Source organism: Aethalodelphis obliquidens, unplaced genomic scaffold (assembly GCF_003676395.1).
Source record: "Aethalodelphis obliquidens isolate GAN/ISIS:26980383/991018 unplaced genomic scaffold, ASM367639v1 scaffold44, whole genome shotgun sequence".
In the NCBI taxonomy this organism is placed as follows: domain Eukaryota; kingdom Metazoa; phylum Chordata; class Mammalia; order Artiodactyla; family Delphinidae; genus Aethalodelphis; species Aethalodelphis obliquidens.
In genome coordinates this window covers 938,288-951,591 of record NW_020837988.1, presented here as the reverse complement: position 1 = coordinate 951,591, position 13,304 = coordinate 938,288, and the positions used below count along the sequence as shown (strand labels likewise).

Genomic DNA, 13,304 nt, shown 5'->3' with positions numbered 1-13,304 from the left:
CAAGTAACTGGATGAGGCCTCTGGATGACAGCCATAGAAGACTGAGGGCCCCAAACCAAGAGCCCACATATAACTGAATCCTATTAAACACGTAAGTGAGAACAGAAATGGATTATCCCCTCAGTTAAACCTTCAACTGAGACCACAGTCTCAGCCAATATTTTGATTTCAGCTTTATAAGAGAACCTGAGCCAGAAAACTCAGCTATGCTCATGAAATAAATGTTTGTTGCTTTAAGCTGCTAAGATTTGGAATAATTTGTTACACAGCAATAGATAACTAATAATGATTTGGGTACATGGAAGTGAGGTGCTGCCTAAAAATTCAGAAGTGTCTTTTGAACCAGGTAGTGGTCAGAGTCTAGAAGGATTTTCAGTAGTGTGCCAGAGAAACACGAAATTGACTTCAACAGGCTGTTAGCAGAAATCTGGAATTTGAGGACATTGCCAGTAAGGGCTCAAAAGGAAGTGAGAAATCCTTTTTATACAGTGGTAGAAAGCCACCCCATCATCTTCAATAACATGAGAAATAGAAAACGTGCCTAATGACTTGGGTGAGTGCTATAGCCAAGTAGATTTCCAAGCAAAGTATGTCTTGCTGCTTACAGTAAGATGCAAGAGGAGAGTAGTAAGTTAAGTGAAGGACAATTAAAGAAAAAGGAACTGGGGCTTCATGGTTTTAAAAATTCTCCGTCTCTCCAGAGGCAAAGAAATGGCACCAAGCTAAGTTTGCGCACTGCCGAGAGATTAAGCTAACAGTACAAATCAACAACCTTTTGTTAAGATCAAAAAGATCAGGGCTTCCCTGGTGGCACAGTGGTTAAGAATCAGCCTGCCAATGCAGGGGACATGGGTTCGAACCCTGGTCCAGGAAGATCCCACATGCCGCGGAGCAACCAAGCCCATGCACCGTAACTACTGAGCCTGCGCTCTAGAGCCCGTGAGCCACAACTACTGAAGCCTGTGCACCTAAAGCCCATGCTCCACAACAAGAGAAGCCACCACAACGAGAAGCCCGTGCACTGCAACGAAGAGTAGCCCCAGCTCGCCGCAACTAGAGAAAGCCCTCACACAGCAACGAAGACCCAATGCAGCCAAAAATAAAATAAATAAATAAATTTATTTTTTTTAAAAAAAGATCAAAGGTGGTACATCAGAGTACATTCATACATAAAGACCTTTAAAAAGATTAAGGGTGTGCATCTCAAACAACAGGGCTTCTGAAAAACTTAAGGACACTGTCCTTCAATCTTCTGAGAAGTAACCCAACCTAAAAAGAGATGAGTATATGTGGCTTTTGTCTAATGGAGTGAACACACATAGGATTCACAGGAGGTCTACAAAGGTTTTGAGGAAATTATATCAGCAAAATCACTGTCCTTGGACTGAAAGGGACAGAGTACAAAATCAAAAGGGACCACTGGACCCCCAAAATTCTTCTGGAAGGAAGCAGACTAAGAAAACTACTCACCTGCAAGCACAAACTACCGAAACGCAAACACTTACTATTTTTCATGAAAAAGAAAGGATAACTCAGAAGATGGAATCAAAAACCTAGCGGGAGGAGCCAAGAGACATGGAGCATTATACCCAGATCTTGAGCCTTAATTAAGGAACTTCCAACATTTACCCAACTGGATTTCAGAATTGCTATGGACTTCTTTGTACCTCCTATTATTCTCCTTTTTAGAAATGTCTATAGTAATTATTGTATGTTGGGCGTGTGGGGAGCAGTTAACTACTGGAATAGACATTTCTCCAAAGAAGAGACACAAATGGCCAGTGAGCATGTGAAAAGATGCTCAGCATCATTAGTCATTAGGAAAAATGTGAGTTAAAACCACGAGATACCACTAACATGCTCATTACAACGGCCAAAATCTAAAACACAGAAAATACCAAGAGTTGAGGATGTGAAGAAACTGGAACACTCATATTGCTAATGGGGATGTCAAATGGTACTATTTTGGAAAATGGTTTGATTCCCTAAAAAAGTTAAAAATACACTTACCACACAACCCACTGCTAGATATCTACACAAAAGAAATGAAAAACACATGTCCAAACAAAAATATGTATATGAATGTCCATAGCAGCATTATTCAGAATAATTAAAAACTGGTAACAATCCAAATATCTATTAACAAGTCAGTGGATAAACAAATGTAATATACTCATCAGTGAAATACCATTCAGGAATAAAAAGGAATGAATTACTGATACATGCCACATGAACTTCAAAAACAATAACCAGATGCATAAGACTACATAATTCATGATTCCACTCATATGTAACTTCTAGAAAAGGCAAAACTATAGTGACAGAGAGCAGAGCATTGCTTGCCTGGGGCTTGGAGTAATTCCATATTATAAAGATATTAATTCTTCCCAAGTAGATCTACAGACTCAATGCATTCTCAATCAAAATCTCAACAGGGGCATGTGTATGTGTGTTATTAAAACTGGCAAGATAATTCTAGAATTTATATGGGAATGCAAAGGACCAAAAAGAGTCAAGGCAGTCTTAAAGAAGAAGAAACCTGGAGTGCATGCACTGCACTACCAAAAATCAAGACTTTATTTTAAAGCCACAGTAACTAAGGCAGCGTGGTTAGTATTAGTACACACACAGAGAGACCATCGGAGGAGACAAGGGTCCAGAAACCCACACAAGTAAGATTTTCTGGTTTACAATAATGGTGTCAACTATAGTAGTGGGGAAAAATAGCTTTTTTAAATGATACTGGGTCAGATGGCTATCATTTATCCACAGGAGGGGTGGGGGGATGACCCCTACATCACTTCATACATAAGAATCAACTCCAGATATAGCACATATCCAAATGAGAAAGGTAAAATAAGGAAGCTTCTAGAAGGTATCCCCATGATCTTGAGACAGGCAAGGTAAGAAATCTTAAACAGGACACACGCAAAAAAGAATATCAGAGATGACTGACTAAAAATAATTATATTATAATTAAATATTGTTCAACAGAACATACCAGTGAACGTGGGAGAAGACATTTGCCATACATGTATCAAAGAATTTGTTTCCAGAATATATAAAGAGTTGCAACAAATCAATGGAGAAAAGACTGACAAACCATTTTTATTAAAATGGGAACAAACAGGAACTTCACAAAAGAAGATACCCAAATGGTCAACAGGCATAGAAAAGTGTGCTCAATATCATTAGTCACGAGGGAAAATGCAAATTAAAACTCACATGTACCAGACTAGAATTGCTGAAGCTAAAAGAAGCTGAACAACCAAGTACTGGTAAAGACGATGAGCCACAGACTTTGAAAGCCTTCCTGGTGGAAATGTAAATTGCTATAACCATTTTGGAAAACTCTTTGGCAGCATCTACCATAATTACACTTCCAAGTCAACACAGTATACATATGTGCACTAGAAGACGTGTGAAAGAATGTTCACAGGATTATTTGTAATAGCTAGAAGCTGGGACAACCCCAAACATCCAACAATGGCAGAATGGAAATAAAAAGGTGACATATTCACACAGTAATCAAAGAAAAATCCATTGCTAAACGCAACAACATGGATCAATCTCACTACATAATGCTGAACAAAAGCAGCTGGAAAAAAGTGAAAATACTTTACGAACCAAAAACTAACCTATGTTGATATAATGCAAAATAGTGGTCACCTTTTGCGGGGACGATAAATGACTGGGAGGGAGCGAGAGAGAGGTTTCTGGAGAGCTGGTCATGTTCTCCATGTTGATCTAAGCAAAGAAATGATCAACACAGAATACAGAGCGCTGGCCTTTCAGGACAAGGGGGAGGAGGCACGGCCGAAGGTCTCCTGGAGCAGTGATGTGCTGTTTCTGGGCTGGGTTAGCAGCATAGGGACGTTTATTTTCTAACTGCTCTTTAAACTGTACCTGTCATCTTCATACACTTTTTACATATACGCTATGTTTCACAGAGGTAAAACTTTTTAAGGGTAACACAACTCCTGCCTCATAAATCAGGAAACTAAAGTGAGAACTAACTGTAGACTTCACATCCGTGCATTCATCTGAGCAGCAAGTGATACTGTTATATACCATCTGCGGAACGGTTTTCTTACGGTATTGCTAAATATCAATGAAACATAAAAATAATTAGCAACAATTAATACCGCAGTAAAGTATCAAATAACACTGAAAATAAGAAAATGAAAATAACTTCCACGGATCCACAATATAGTTATTTTAATATTTCAAAGAGAACTTTATTAGGAATAAAAAAAACAAAACTAAATTTTAAATAAATGAGAAGCTTGACCAAACCAAAAAATGATCAGAGATTCATAAACTTTTTAAGACTTTGTATTTTTCCCCATTTCCTACTTTAAAATAACACATTTGATTTTAAAATTAAAATCCAGCTTTAAAAGTCACTCATTTAAATCAACGTTTATTAATATATCTCTGGTTTAATAGTATCAACACTCAAGAGAGTATTTTAATTCCAAGTTTTACAACACATATAAGCTTACTGTCATCCTTTTTTGTTTAAAAGAACCATCAGAACTAAACTGTTCAATATTATGATCTCACAAAAAGAAACTTGCTTGTGAAACAAAGAGATACTTATTACAAAGCCCCACTCGTTAAAAAATTTTAAAAAGTTAGAAGTGACTAAATTTGTCAAAAATCTGACTCAATGAAAAAAAAAGCCTAAAAGAAATGCAAGGCCATTATTTTCAAAGCTATTCCATCTCAGTTACAAATTGCTGTCACTTGGCCTTGCCTTGGTAAATACCTAAGAATGATATTTAATTAGCACATCACTGTTGAAAATTAATGAGCAGCTAAGTGGTCCCATGAGGGTGTGAAACATACTGTTCTATTGAGGATCCTAAGAAAGTTTCCATCCCTTGTTTATGAAGCAGTCTTACCCCTAGAGCTCAAGGTTAAACATCTGCCTAACAAGTGTCCATTCTGGCAAAAAGACCAAGTTAATCACATTTGTTCCTCACTAAACGTTCTCTCCAAACACAATGATGAAAAAGATTGACTTTTCTTTCATTAATTTAAGAAAAATGATTAATTTTTCTTTCTTCCAAAAAGACTTGTTGGGGAGAGGTCCTCTTAAACCTTAGACTGACCAACAGGAAGCTACCAGATACTGATCACAGGCGATCCTCACCAAAGAAGGGAGATACCCAGGACGTGCAGTAAGCACACAGCACAGGTCTCTCCCCGGGGCAGAGGCAGTTTAGATGCACCAACACCCACCTCCCACTGCCCACCTAGACAGCAGCTCTCCACCTGGCAGGAAGACCCAGGTCTAGAACTCCAAGCCCCACTTGGTAGCCCCTAATCACATATGGCTACTTGAACTAATTAAAACCCCAAATTCAATTCCTCAGCCACAGTAGCCACACTGCAAGTGCTCAGCAGTCACATGTGAATAGTGGCTGCGATACCGGACAGCACAGCTGCGGAACATTTCCACCACTGCGGGATGCTGTATTACACTGCTGCAGAATATACGTAGTATACGTATGGAACGAAGATACGTAATGCACTAGTGCAGAATGTATCTTTGCCTAATCAACAGGGCAATTCTTAAATAAAATGAATGTACTTTTTGTGAATAATATTTAAGGATGTTTTACTACATGTAACCCTAACCATAATTATCTATGCCAATGGACATAAAGAAATCCTAGGAAGGAAAGGTAATGATAAGCTCCCCTGTAAATTCATCCAACAATTTAGAAGCAGAGGCTATTTATAGGTCAGTGCCATTTACATATAGAAATGGAGTTTAACAAATTTAAAAGATTCTATCTACTATAGTTGAGTATACAGACTAAAAATTAAAGCAATATTTTTAAAGTGAAAACTGTTTTTTCACACAGATCAACATACTCAACCATAAGTACATTTTTTCATTATACTTGGTCACCATCTGCTGGCGATGTTCTTAAACTGTACCAGCACACGAAACGCTGGCTGTACTGGGAGACATTTTTAAAGGACACAGTCCCCGCTCTTCGCCACAATGCATTCCTGGAAAACCACATCATAAAGAGGCTCCCTGTAAAGCAAATCATATTTTCCGTAAGGGCAGGACTATAATTAGATTCTTCATTCCAAGCTGAAATCTGGCACCAAATAACCCATGGAAAGATCTCATTAAAGCAAGATGCACAAACTATAGTCCTCTACACTCATGTAAAATAGGATAATTATTCTCCAAGTCCTTTCTTAAAGGTATGAACATGTTTGTTATTTGAAGGATACAACATAAATCAAAAGATAAAACTTTAATTTATGTAAAATTAACCTAAATCTAATACGGTAAAAGTCATATATAATAAATAATAATTCTGCTTGCATGCTCCTAGAATTCTTAAGCAATCTGGATGATGACTCTTTATAAAGTGGCATCTGAGGAAATGTAAACAACTGCTGCCTTCTTTCTCAGCAGTGAAGTCCTCTAAAATAAGCAGCATTGTCTCTCCTCCACCGTGAAGCAGTGTTTAAAGGTCGGCATTGATTCCACATCTCTCCTCTTTGCTTTCTCCTAACTCGTAACTCTTAACCAAAGTTTCCAGTAGAAACAATAAGGGGTATTACATCATTCTTTTTCATCGTCCCCTATCCCAGAACCTAACTACACTCTGGTGATAAGCTACCAGACCACATCATACTTGACTGAAAAGCTATAAAAATAATTACAAGCCATTAAAAAGAAGCTTCAGGGCTTCCCCGGTGGTGCAGTGGTTGAGAGTCCGCCTGCCGATGCAGGGGACACGGGTTCGTGCCCTGGTCCAGGGGGATCCCACGTGCCACGGAGCGGCTGGGCCCGTGAGCCATGGCCACTGGACCTGTGCATCCGGAGCCTGTGCTCCGCAACGGGAGAGGCCACAACAGTGAGAGGCCGGCGTACCAAAAAAAAAAAAAAAAAAAAAAAAAAGAAGCTTCAAAACATTTTTCACAGAACAGGAGGACAAAATAAAATCTATTACCTTTGTGTCTGTCTTTGGGATAATGCACAGAAAAAAGCACAGAGAGACGACAAGAACTGAAGTCTAATGTCACTTAGGCAGCTTCTAATACACGCTGTGATAAAATGTTTAAAAACAGGGCCAGCCACACTGTGTTCCCTCTATCCTGGAAAAGGGGGCTTGCTGAGTTATCTAAATAAAGACTGATTCAAAACCTCTTTTATTTTATTTTTACTTTATTTTTTTATTTCTTTGGCCACGCTGCATGGCTTTCAAGATCTGTTTCCTGACCAGGGATTGAACCCGGGGCCCCAGCAGTGGACGCACTGCGTCCTAACCACCGGACCACCAAGGAACTCCCAAAAGCCTCTTCTAAAATACTATTACCTCTCTTTATTCTGAGAGTGTGCAGGAATCATACTTACAATCTGAACTTTTCTGCATAGCATTAATTTCTTTCTCTCAGAAACACAGAATGACTTTTAGGAACTGAAAATAATTAATGACCAATGGACCTTAAGACAATACCCTTTGGGAAGATTAAATAATGAGAGAAGCAAAAGAGCAGTCACTCTAACAAGCAAGCCCCTGTGTGGCCTGTTAAAGTAACCATCCCCGCACCACTGATGATGGCGTTAGCAACAGCCAGCACTTTCACAGGTCCCGGGTCAGAAGCTCGACGTGCAGTATGCACTTCACCCACACGACTCTGACGTTAGTACTACCCCCATCTCCAACTTACAGGAGACGAAACTGGGGTTTAGAGAAAGTAAGTAAGCTGCCTGAGGATACATGGTTGCCAAGTGTCAGAAGTGATATCTGAGCAAAGGCAAACTGCCTCATTTCAGCTCAACCTAGAAATAACCAAGAACAAAGGTATAGTCGCCCAAGATTGCTAACACAGCTCAAGTGGAGAAAAAATGGATTATAGTGAAGTTTCCATGTTTGCTGCATAAAGTACTCATGCCTACATGGAACACCAGAAAGAATATGGGGTCTGGAATCACAAAGACCTAGATTCCAATACTGAATCCATCACTGGGAAAGTTTATTGACCTTACTGAAGCTCTTACCTCATCAATAAATACAAAGGGCAATTTTGTCAACCTCACAGAACTACAGACAGGATGCCATCAGATAACTTACAAAAGATTTCTAGAAGAGTATTTAGCATACAGTAGGTGCTCCATAAACATACAACTTGCCTCACTTGGTTCCTATTTTAACAAACTAGAAATACAAGTGAAATCCACAAACACAGACTGTTCATTGGGAAAATTTCATTCTTATGTTTAAATCTGTATATTTGCTATATATGGTTAGATTTATTAACGTGCGTAACTATTGTAAATAGTGCGTATGCCCAAGCTTTTTAGTAAGATAGTGTTTTGGAAGGCAACCTGACACCATCTATCAAAAAATGTGTGATTATTAAAAATAACATAGACATGTGTACAAAAAATTTTTGAACTTTTCACACCAGATTACTCCCACTCCCTAAAGGTAAAACAGCTTCGTATGTGGCACCCAGAAATATTCCATGCACGCGTACCCATACGTATCCATATATCCTCTTTAAAATACACACACACACACACACACACACACACAAATGGAAGCTTACTACACTTTTATGTACTTCTTTTGAACTTTATACATCTTAGAGATCATTCCATACTAGCCCATATATTTTTGTTACCATTGCACAAGGTGTTGAACCTACTAATAATCCCACCAACAGCTCACCCATTAAATGTTTTACTGTGCCCAGCTACAGCATCACTAATAGCCCAAACACACACAGGCGCATGATGATATATGCACCAGGAAGTTAACTAAGGCGTTCTTTTAACACTACAGAATCAAAAGCAACGAGACGGGTAAGTTACAGTAAATCTATGCTATGGATTATTATCTGTGATGAAAAAGATTACACAGGTTACATGACACAGGATTAAGACACAGTTAAGTGACAAAAGAATAATACATGTAGTACAAGCCAACTTATTTTTATTTTTTATTTTTTTTTGCAGTACACGGGCCTCTCACTGTTGTGGTCTCTCCCGTTGCGGAGCACAGGCTCCGGACGCGCAGGCTCAGCAGCCATGGCTCACGGGCCCAGCCGCTCCGCGGCATGTGGGATCCTCCCGGACCGGGGCACGAACCCGTGTCCCCTGCATCGGCAGGCGGGCTCTCAACCACTGCGCCACCAGGGAAGCCCTATAATTTTTAATTACATACGTGTGGGTATGTGTGTACTATGGAATGATACACACCAAACTGTTGATGCCAACTACCTCTCGTGAGGGAAGTGAAGCAAGAACATGGAGGGAAGGACTCTTTTTACCCTTCATAGTTCTACACTGAGGTTTTTACAAAGAGCGTGCATCATATATAGACTGTATAATTTTCTAAAATGAGGATAAAAACTGTATCAGTCATCTATTGCTGCATAACCAATTACCACAGACATAACAGCTTTAAACAACACATACGTTTTCTCATAGTTTCTGTGGGTCAGAAGTGCAGGTGCAGCCGAGCTCAGTCCTCTGCTTAAGGCCACACAAGGCTGCAATCAGGGTTTGCCCAGAGCTGGGTTCTCATCCGGAGACTCAATGAGGGAAGAATCTGCTTCCCCACTGTCACGGTTGTCAGCAGCTTCCGTTCCTTCTGGATATGGGCTTCACAGCAGCCTGCTTCTTCAAGCCAGCAAGGAAAAGACAGCAAGCCTCTAGAGCCAGTCTGCCAGCAGGGCAGAGTCTTATGTATCGCAATGTATTCATGGACGTGACAGCCCATCACCACTGCCATACTCTATTGGTTAGAAGCCACTCACAGGTCCTGCCCACACTCAAGGAGGAAGGACTGTACAAGGCTGTCAACACCCAGAGCAGGATCTCAGGGCCACCTGAAACTCTGTGTACCACAAAGACAATCAGGATCTTTACCATCTCTCAATGGTAAGCACCTGAAAGATGACTGGGAAGTCATTTATATGGATGTATCTCATGGTTGTCTAAATGAAATTAACCAAACTGTACAGGCAGGAGATCTATGTCTATGGTCTCATTAGTAACATTTTGTAAAACCATGCTCCAAGTTCAAATATAATTCAAGTATTTCATTGTCAAGAAAGGAAGCAGCTATTTGACATTAAATACAATAAAAGATCTCTAATAAAATGGCAAGGCAATTTGGAAAGTGGTTTTTATAAAATAAACCATGGGTAATAACATAAGCTTACACCAAGAACTATGAAAAAGGATAAAACCAGGACAGGACTAGTTATGTGTTGAAACTGTCTGAAGTGAAATGCTAAGTTTACTAGTGTGCAATGTGTATTTGGTGGAAAAAAGCATGATAATAAGCCTGACAGAATATGACCTCGTAATACTTCTAATGTGTCTAGAATGAGGCTGCATGCCATATCCTACAGGAAGAATAAAGGTAAAGGGCAGGTGCCGTCTCTGTTGAATAGGGTCCTAACAAAGGGGCTTCAGAAGGACTCTGCATCTTTAATAATATAAAAAGGCTAGGACACAAACAGCATAATCTAAAATGCCATGAGAAATACTTCACATACAAAAAGGTCTAAGTAAAGCAGGATTTTATAAAGTGATCAAAACAGAAACACTAAGGGGGAAAATCTTTTAAGATTAAAGAGGATGTTCAAAGGACAAGTTGAAGTGGTTGTAACATTTATGAGGCAGCATTAAACTTCAGTTCTAAGTAACAATAAATTATTCACTACAAAAACATACATGTGTCAAATATTATAAGCCTCTTACACTTTTTAAACAACTCCTTGCAGAACGGAGGAGGTGTATTAGGTCAACACGAGCAGATTCTAACTTTTTCAGCAGCACAGCATGACCACTCAGAGCAAAGGAACAACTTCAGAAAAAAATATGAAGACAGACCATCAACAGATTCCACCACCACTACTGATCTGATCTCACACATTTTGTATCTGGTCTTAAATCAATTGTATTGCCTTTAGATGAAGTAAATGTTAGTTTTACTTTTAAATGCCTTCATGTACATAAAATTACAAATATCTGTTAATTAATGTACATGCAAATTAAAATTTTTAAATAGATCAAGTTAAGTTAAGAGAAGCATGTAAGTAAAGATACCCCTGAGAAGTTCTGTTTTTGCAGCCCTACTTGGCCTTGGCCTTAGTGAAATTCTAACACTTGACTAGAAAGAGACTTGCCTTTTCCAGTTCCTTCATTGCCTTTACTAATTGCATTGTTAAAAATATAAAAAGGTTAGGACACAAACAGGGCATCTCTGTAGCCTATAACCACACATCCCTTAACTTCTTCTAAAATTTATCCTTCCCTTAACTTTTTCTAACAGTACTTTTTGCAAATCCTTGTGAGCCATTCTCTCTGCCACAATATGCCTGCCTCAAAGAGGCTGTGTCCAGAATAAATTCAATGTGTGGCAGTGCCTAACAGCCCATTCACTGACTCATGTAGGCACTCACCAAAAACTAAGACTCATACCGTTGGTCACAGGTGCCCACCCAGGGCCAGGCACTGGAAATACCGTGCAGACAGGAAGAACACTGTCCCTGCCTCAGTCTCTGTAACGAGACCACAATCTCCTTACACCCCAACTTACTGCTACACAGCTAACAAAAATTCCAGTCACACCTCTTCTGCTTCTGAATCTCCTAGGAAGGCAAAAATTAGTATTTAACACCACCTGCTTTGGACTCATCTATTCATTCCTTTTCACTCTTCCGAAACATGTCCTTAATTATATCACCTCTTCCTGTTCCATATTAATTTGTTTCCCCTTTCTAATAAAAAAATTTCATATGTACTGGATCTCTTGCTTTCTGTTCACCTGTTCTTTTCCACCATAATACCTGAGGTCTGAAAAACATAACCAGACTATATCAACTACGAAGACACTTCAAATTACTAATAAGATTTCTGTATCTTTTAAGGAATAAACCAAAAAAAATTATAGCAGAAAAGAAAGATTACATATCCATAACCTATTCAAATTCCAAAAATTAAAATTACCAAGAGAATGGTGAGGAATACTGTATGAATTGACACTGTCCAATACTTTAACATTTCAGGGAACATGCCAAAGGTAAAACTCAAAATCTGATAAAAGTCCAATTTCAATCTACCCGTCCTAAAGGCCAAAAGTCATACTACAACAACTGTTTTATTGTGTACTTAACAAACTTAGAAGTTCACGTTTATTTGTACTAAAAATCCTATTTAAGCTTAGTACTCTAGTAAGAAAGCACAGTTTAATAGGGTTTATGTTTGCATTCATTGTTTTATTAAATCAAAACGAACACTGTTCAATGAGGGGGAAGGACAAAAGTTCAAGCATAAGCTTCCAGATGGATATGGAGGATGTTATATTTGGTTGAAGTCAGTGAAATGTCCTTAATTCACGCTTGTCATAAAGGGAAACAGAGAACTGTGTCATTTAAAGATTTTCAGGCACCACTTTCCAAGCAGTGGACTAGATAGAAATATTTAACATATATCCAAAAAGCAGCTAAAAACATACTATAATCTTGAATATACAACAAATGGAAAAGCAAAACTGTTATTTTAACTATACATTCCTTCACAGCCCTCAACTTCATAGCAAAAATATAAAGTAAACCAACTGCTTACCATAAAAAAAACATGGAAAAATGGAATGTACTAACCAGTTCCAAAGATGGGCTAAATAATGAAACACACTTGAAACCCCAAGTTCATGGCGTACCTCTGGACATGGGTCGGCGACTGTACCAAAGAGCAATCTTCTCCAGAAGAGAGCGTCCGTGACTCGCTGAGTCTGTGCTCACCGTTCCCCAGCTCGCCCATCACCCAGTCTGGTAATCCTTCTGGGCTGGACAATCCTTTGGCTTGTGCTGGATTTGGTTCATCAAAATAGATGGACTGATTTTTAAAAATTAGAAAAATTATTCTTTCAAAATGTACTATATGAGATAATCAGTTAAGATTTCCATCAAGTTTAGTGACAACCTTTCAAATACTCAAATTCAATTACATAAAAATATATAAAAATGTATCATTCAATGAAATATTAAAATACATAAAATGGATAACTTATTTACATTTTAGTTATGTTGTGCTGTATAAGAAATCTGATAAATGATAAAATTACATGACAGATACATCTGATAATAATGATTTATATTACAAAAGGAATATTAGCTGTATGAAAAGATAAGTGAAAAGTTCTTTTTAAATCATGTGCTCTCCTATTTCTTTCTGTGATCATTAACTACACTGCACGTGCGCGCGCGCGCACACACACACACACACACACACATCAGTAGGCAGA

At 38.7% G+C, this 13,304-nt stretch overlaps 1 protein-coding gene across 26 annotated transcripts in view; it reads right to left on the bottom strand.

The window, feature by feature from the left end:
* The window catches only part of CEP112 (centrosomal protein 112), a 422,076-nt gene that overhangs the window by 397,695 nt on the left and 11,077 nt on the right, over positions 1-13,304 (bottom strand). For 19 of the 26 annotated variants that reach the window (XM_027080431.1, XM_027080435.1, XM_027080436.1 and 16 more), the window contains one exon: positions 12,720-12,895. In XM_027080431.1, coding sequence (XP_026936232.1) covers positions 12,720-12,895 — 176 coding nt within the window. Of the gene's footprint in view, positions 1-11,597; positions 11,650-12,719; positions 12,896-13,304 lie in introns of those variants that run through there. The other 7 variants (XM_027080441.1, XM_027080442.1, XM_027080457.1 and 4 more) reach the window with 5 other exon arrangements.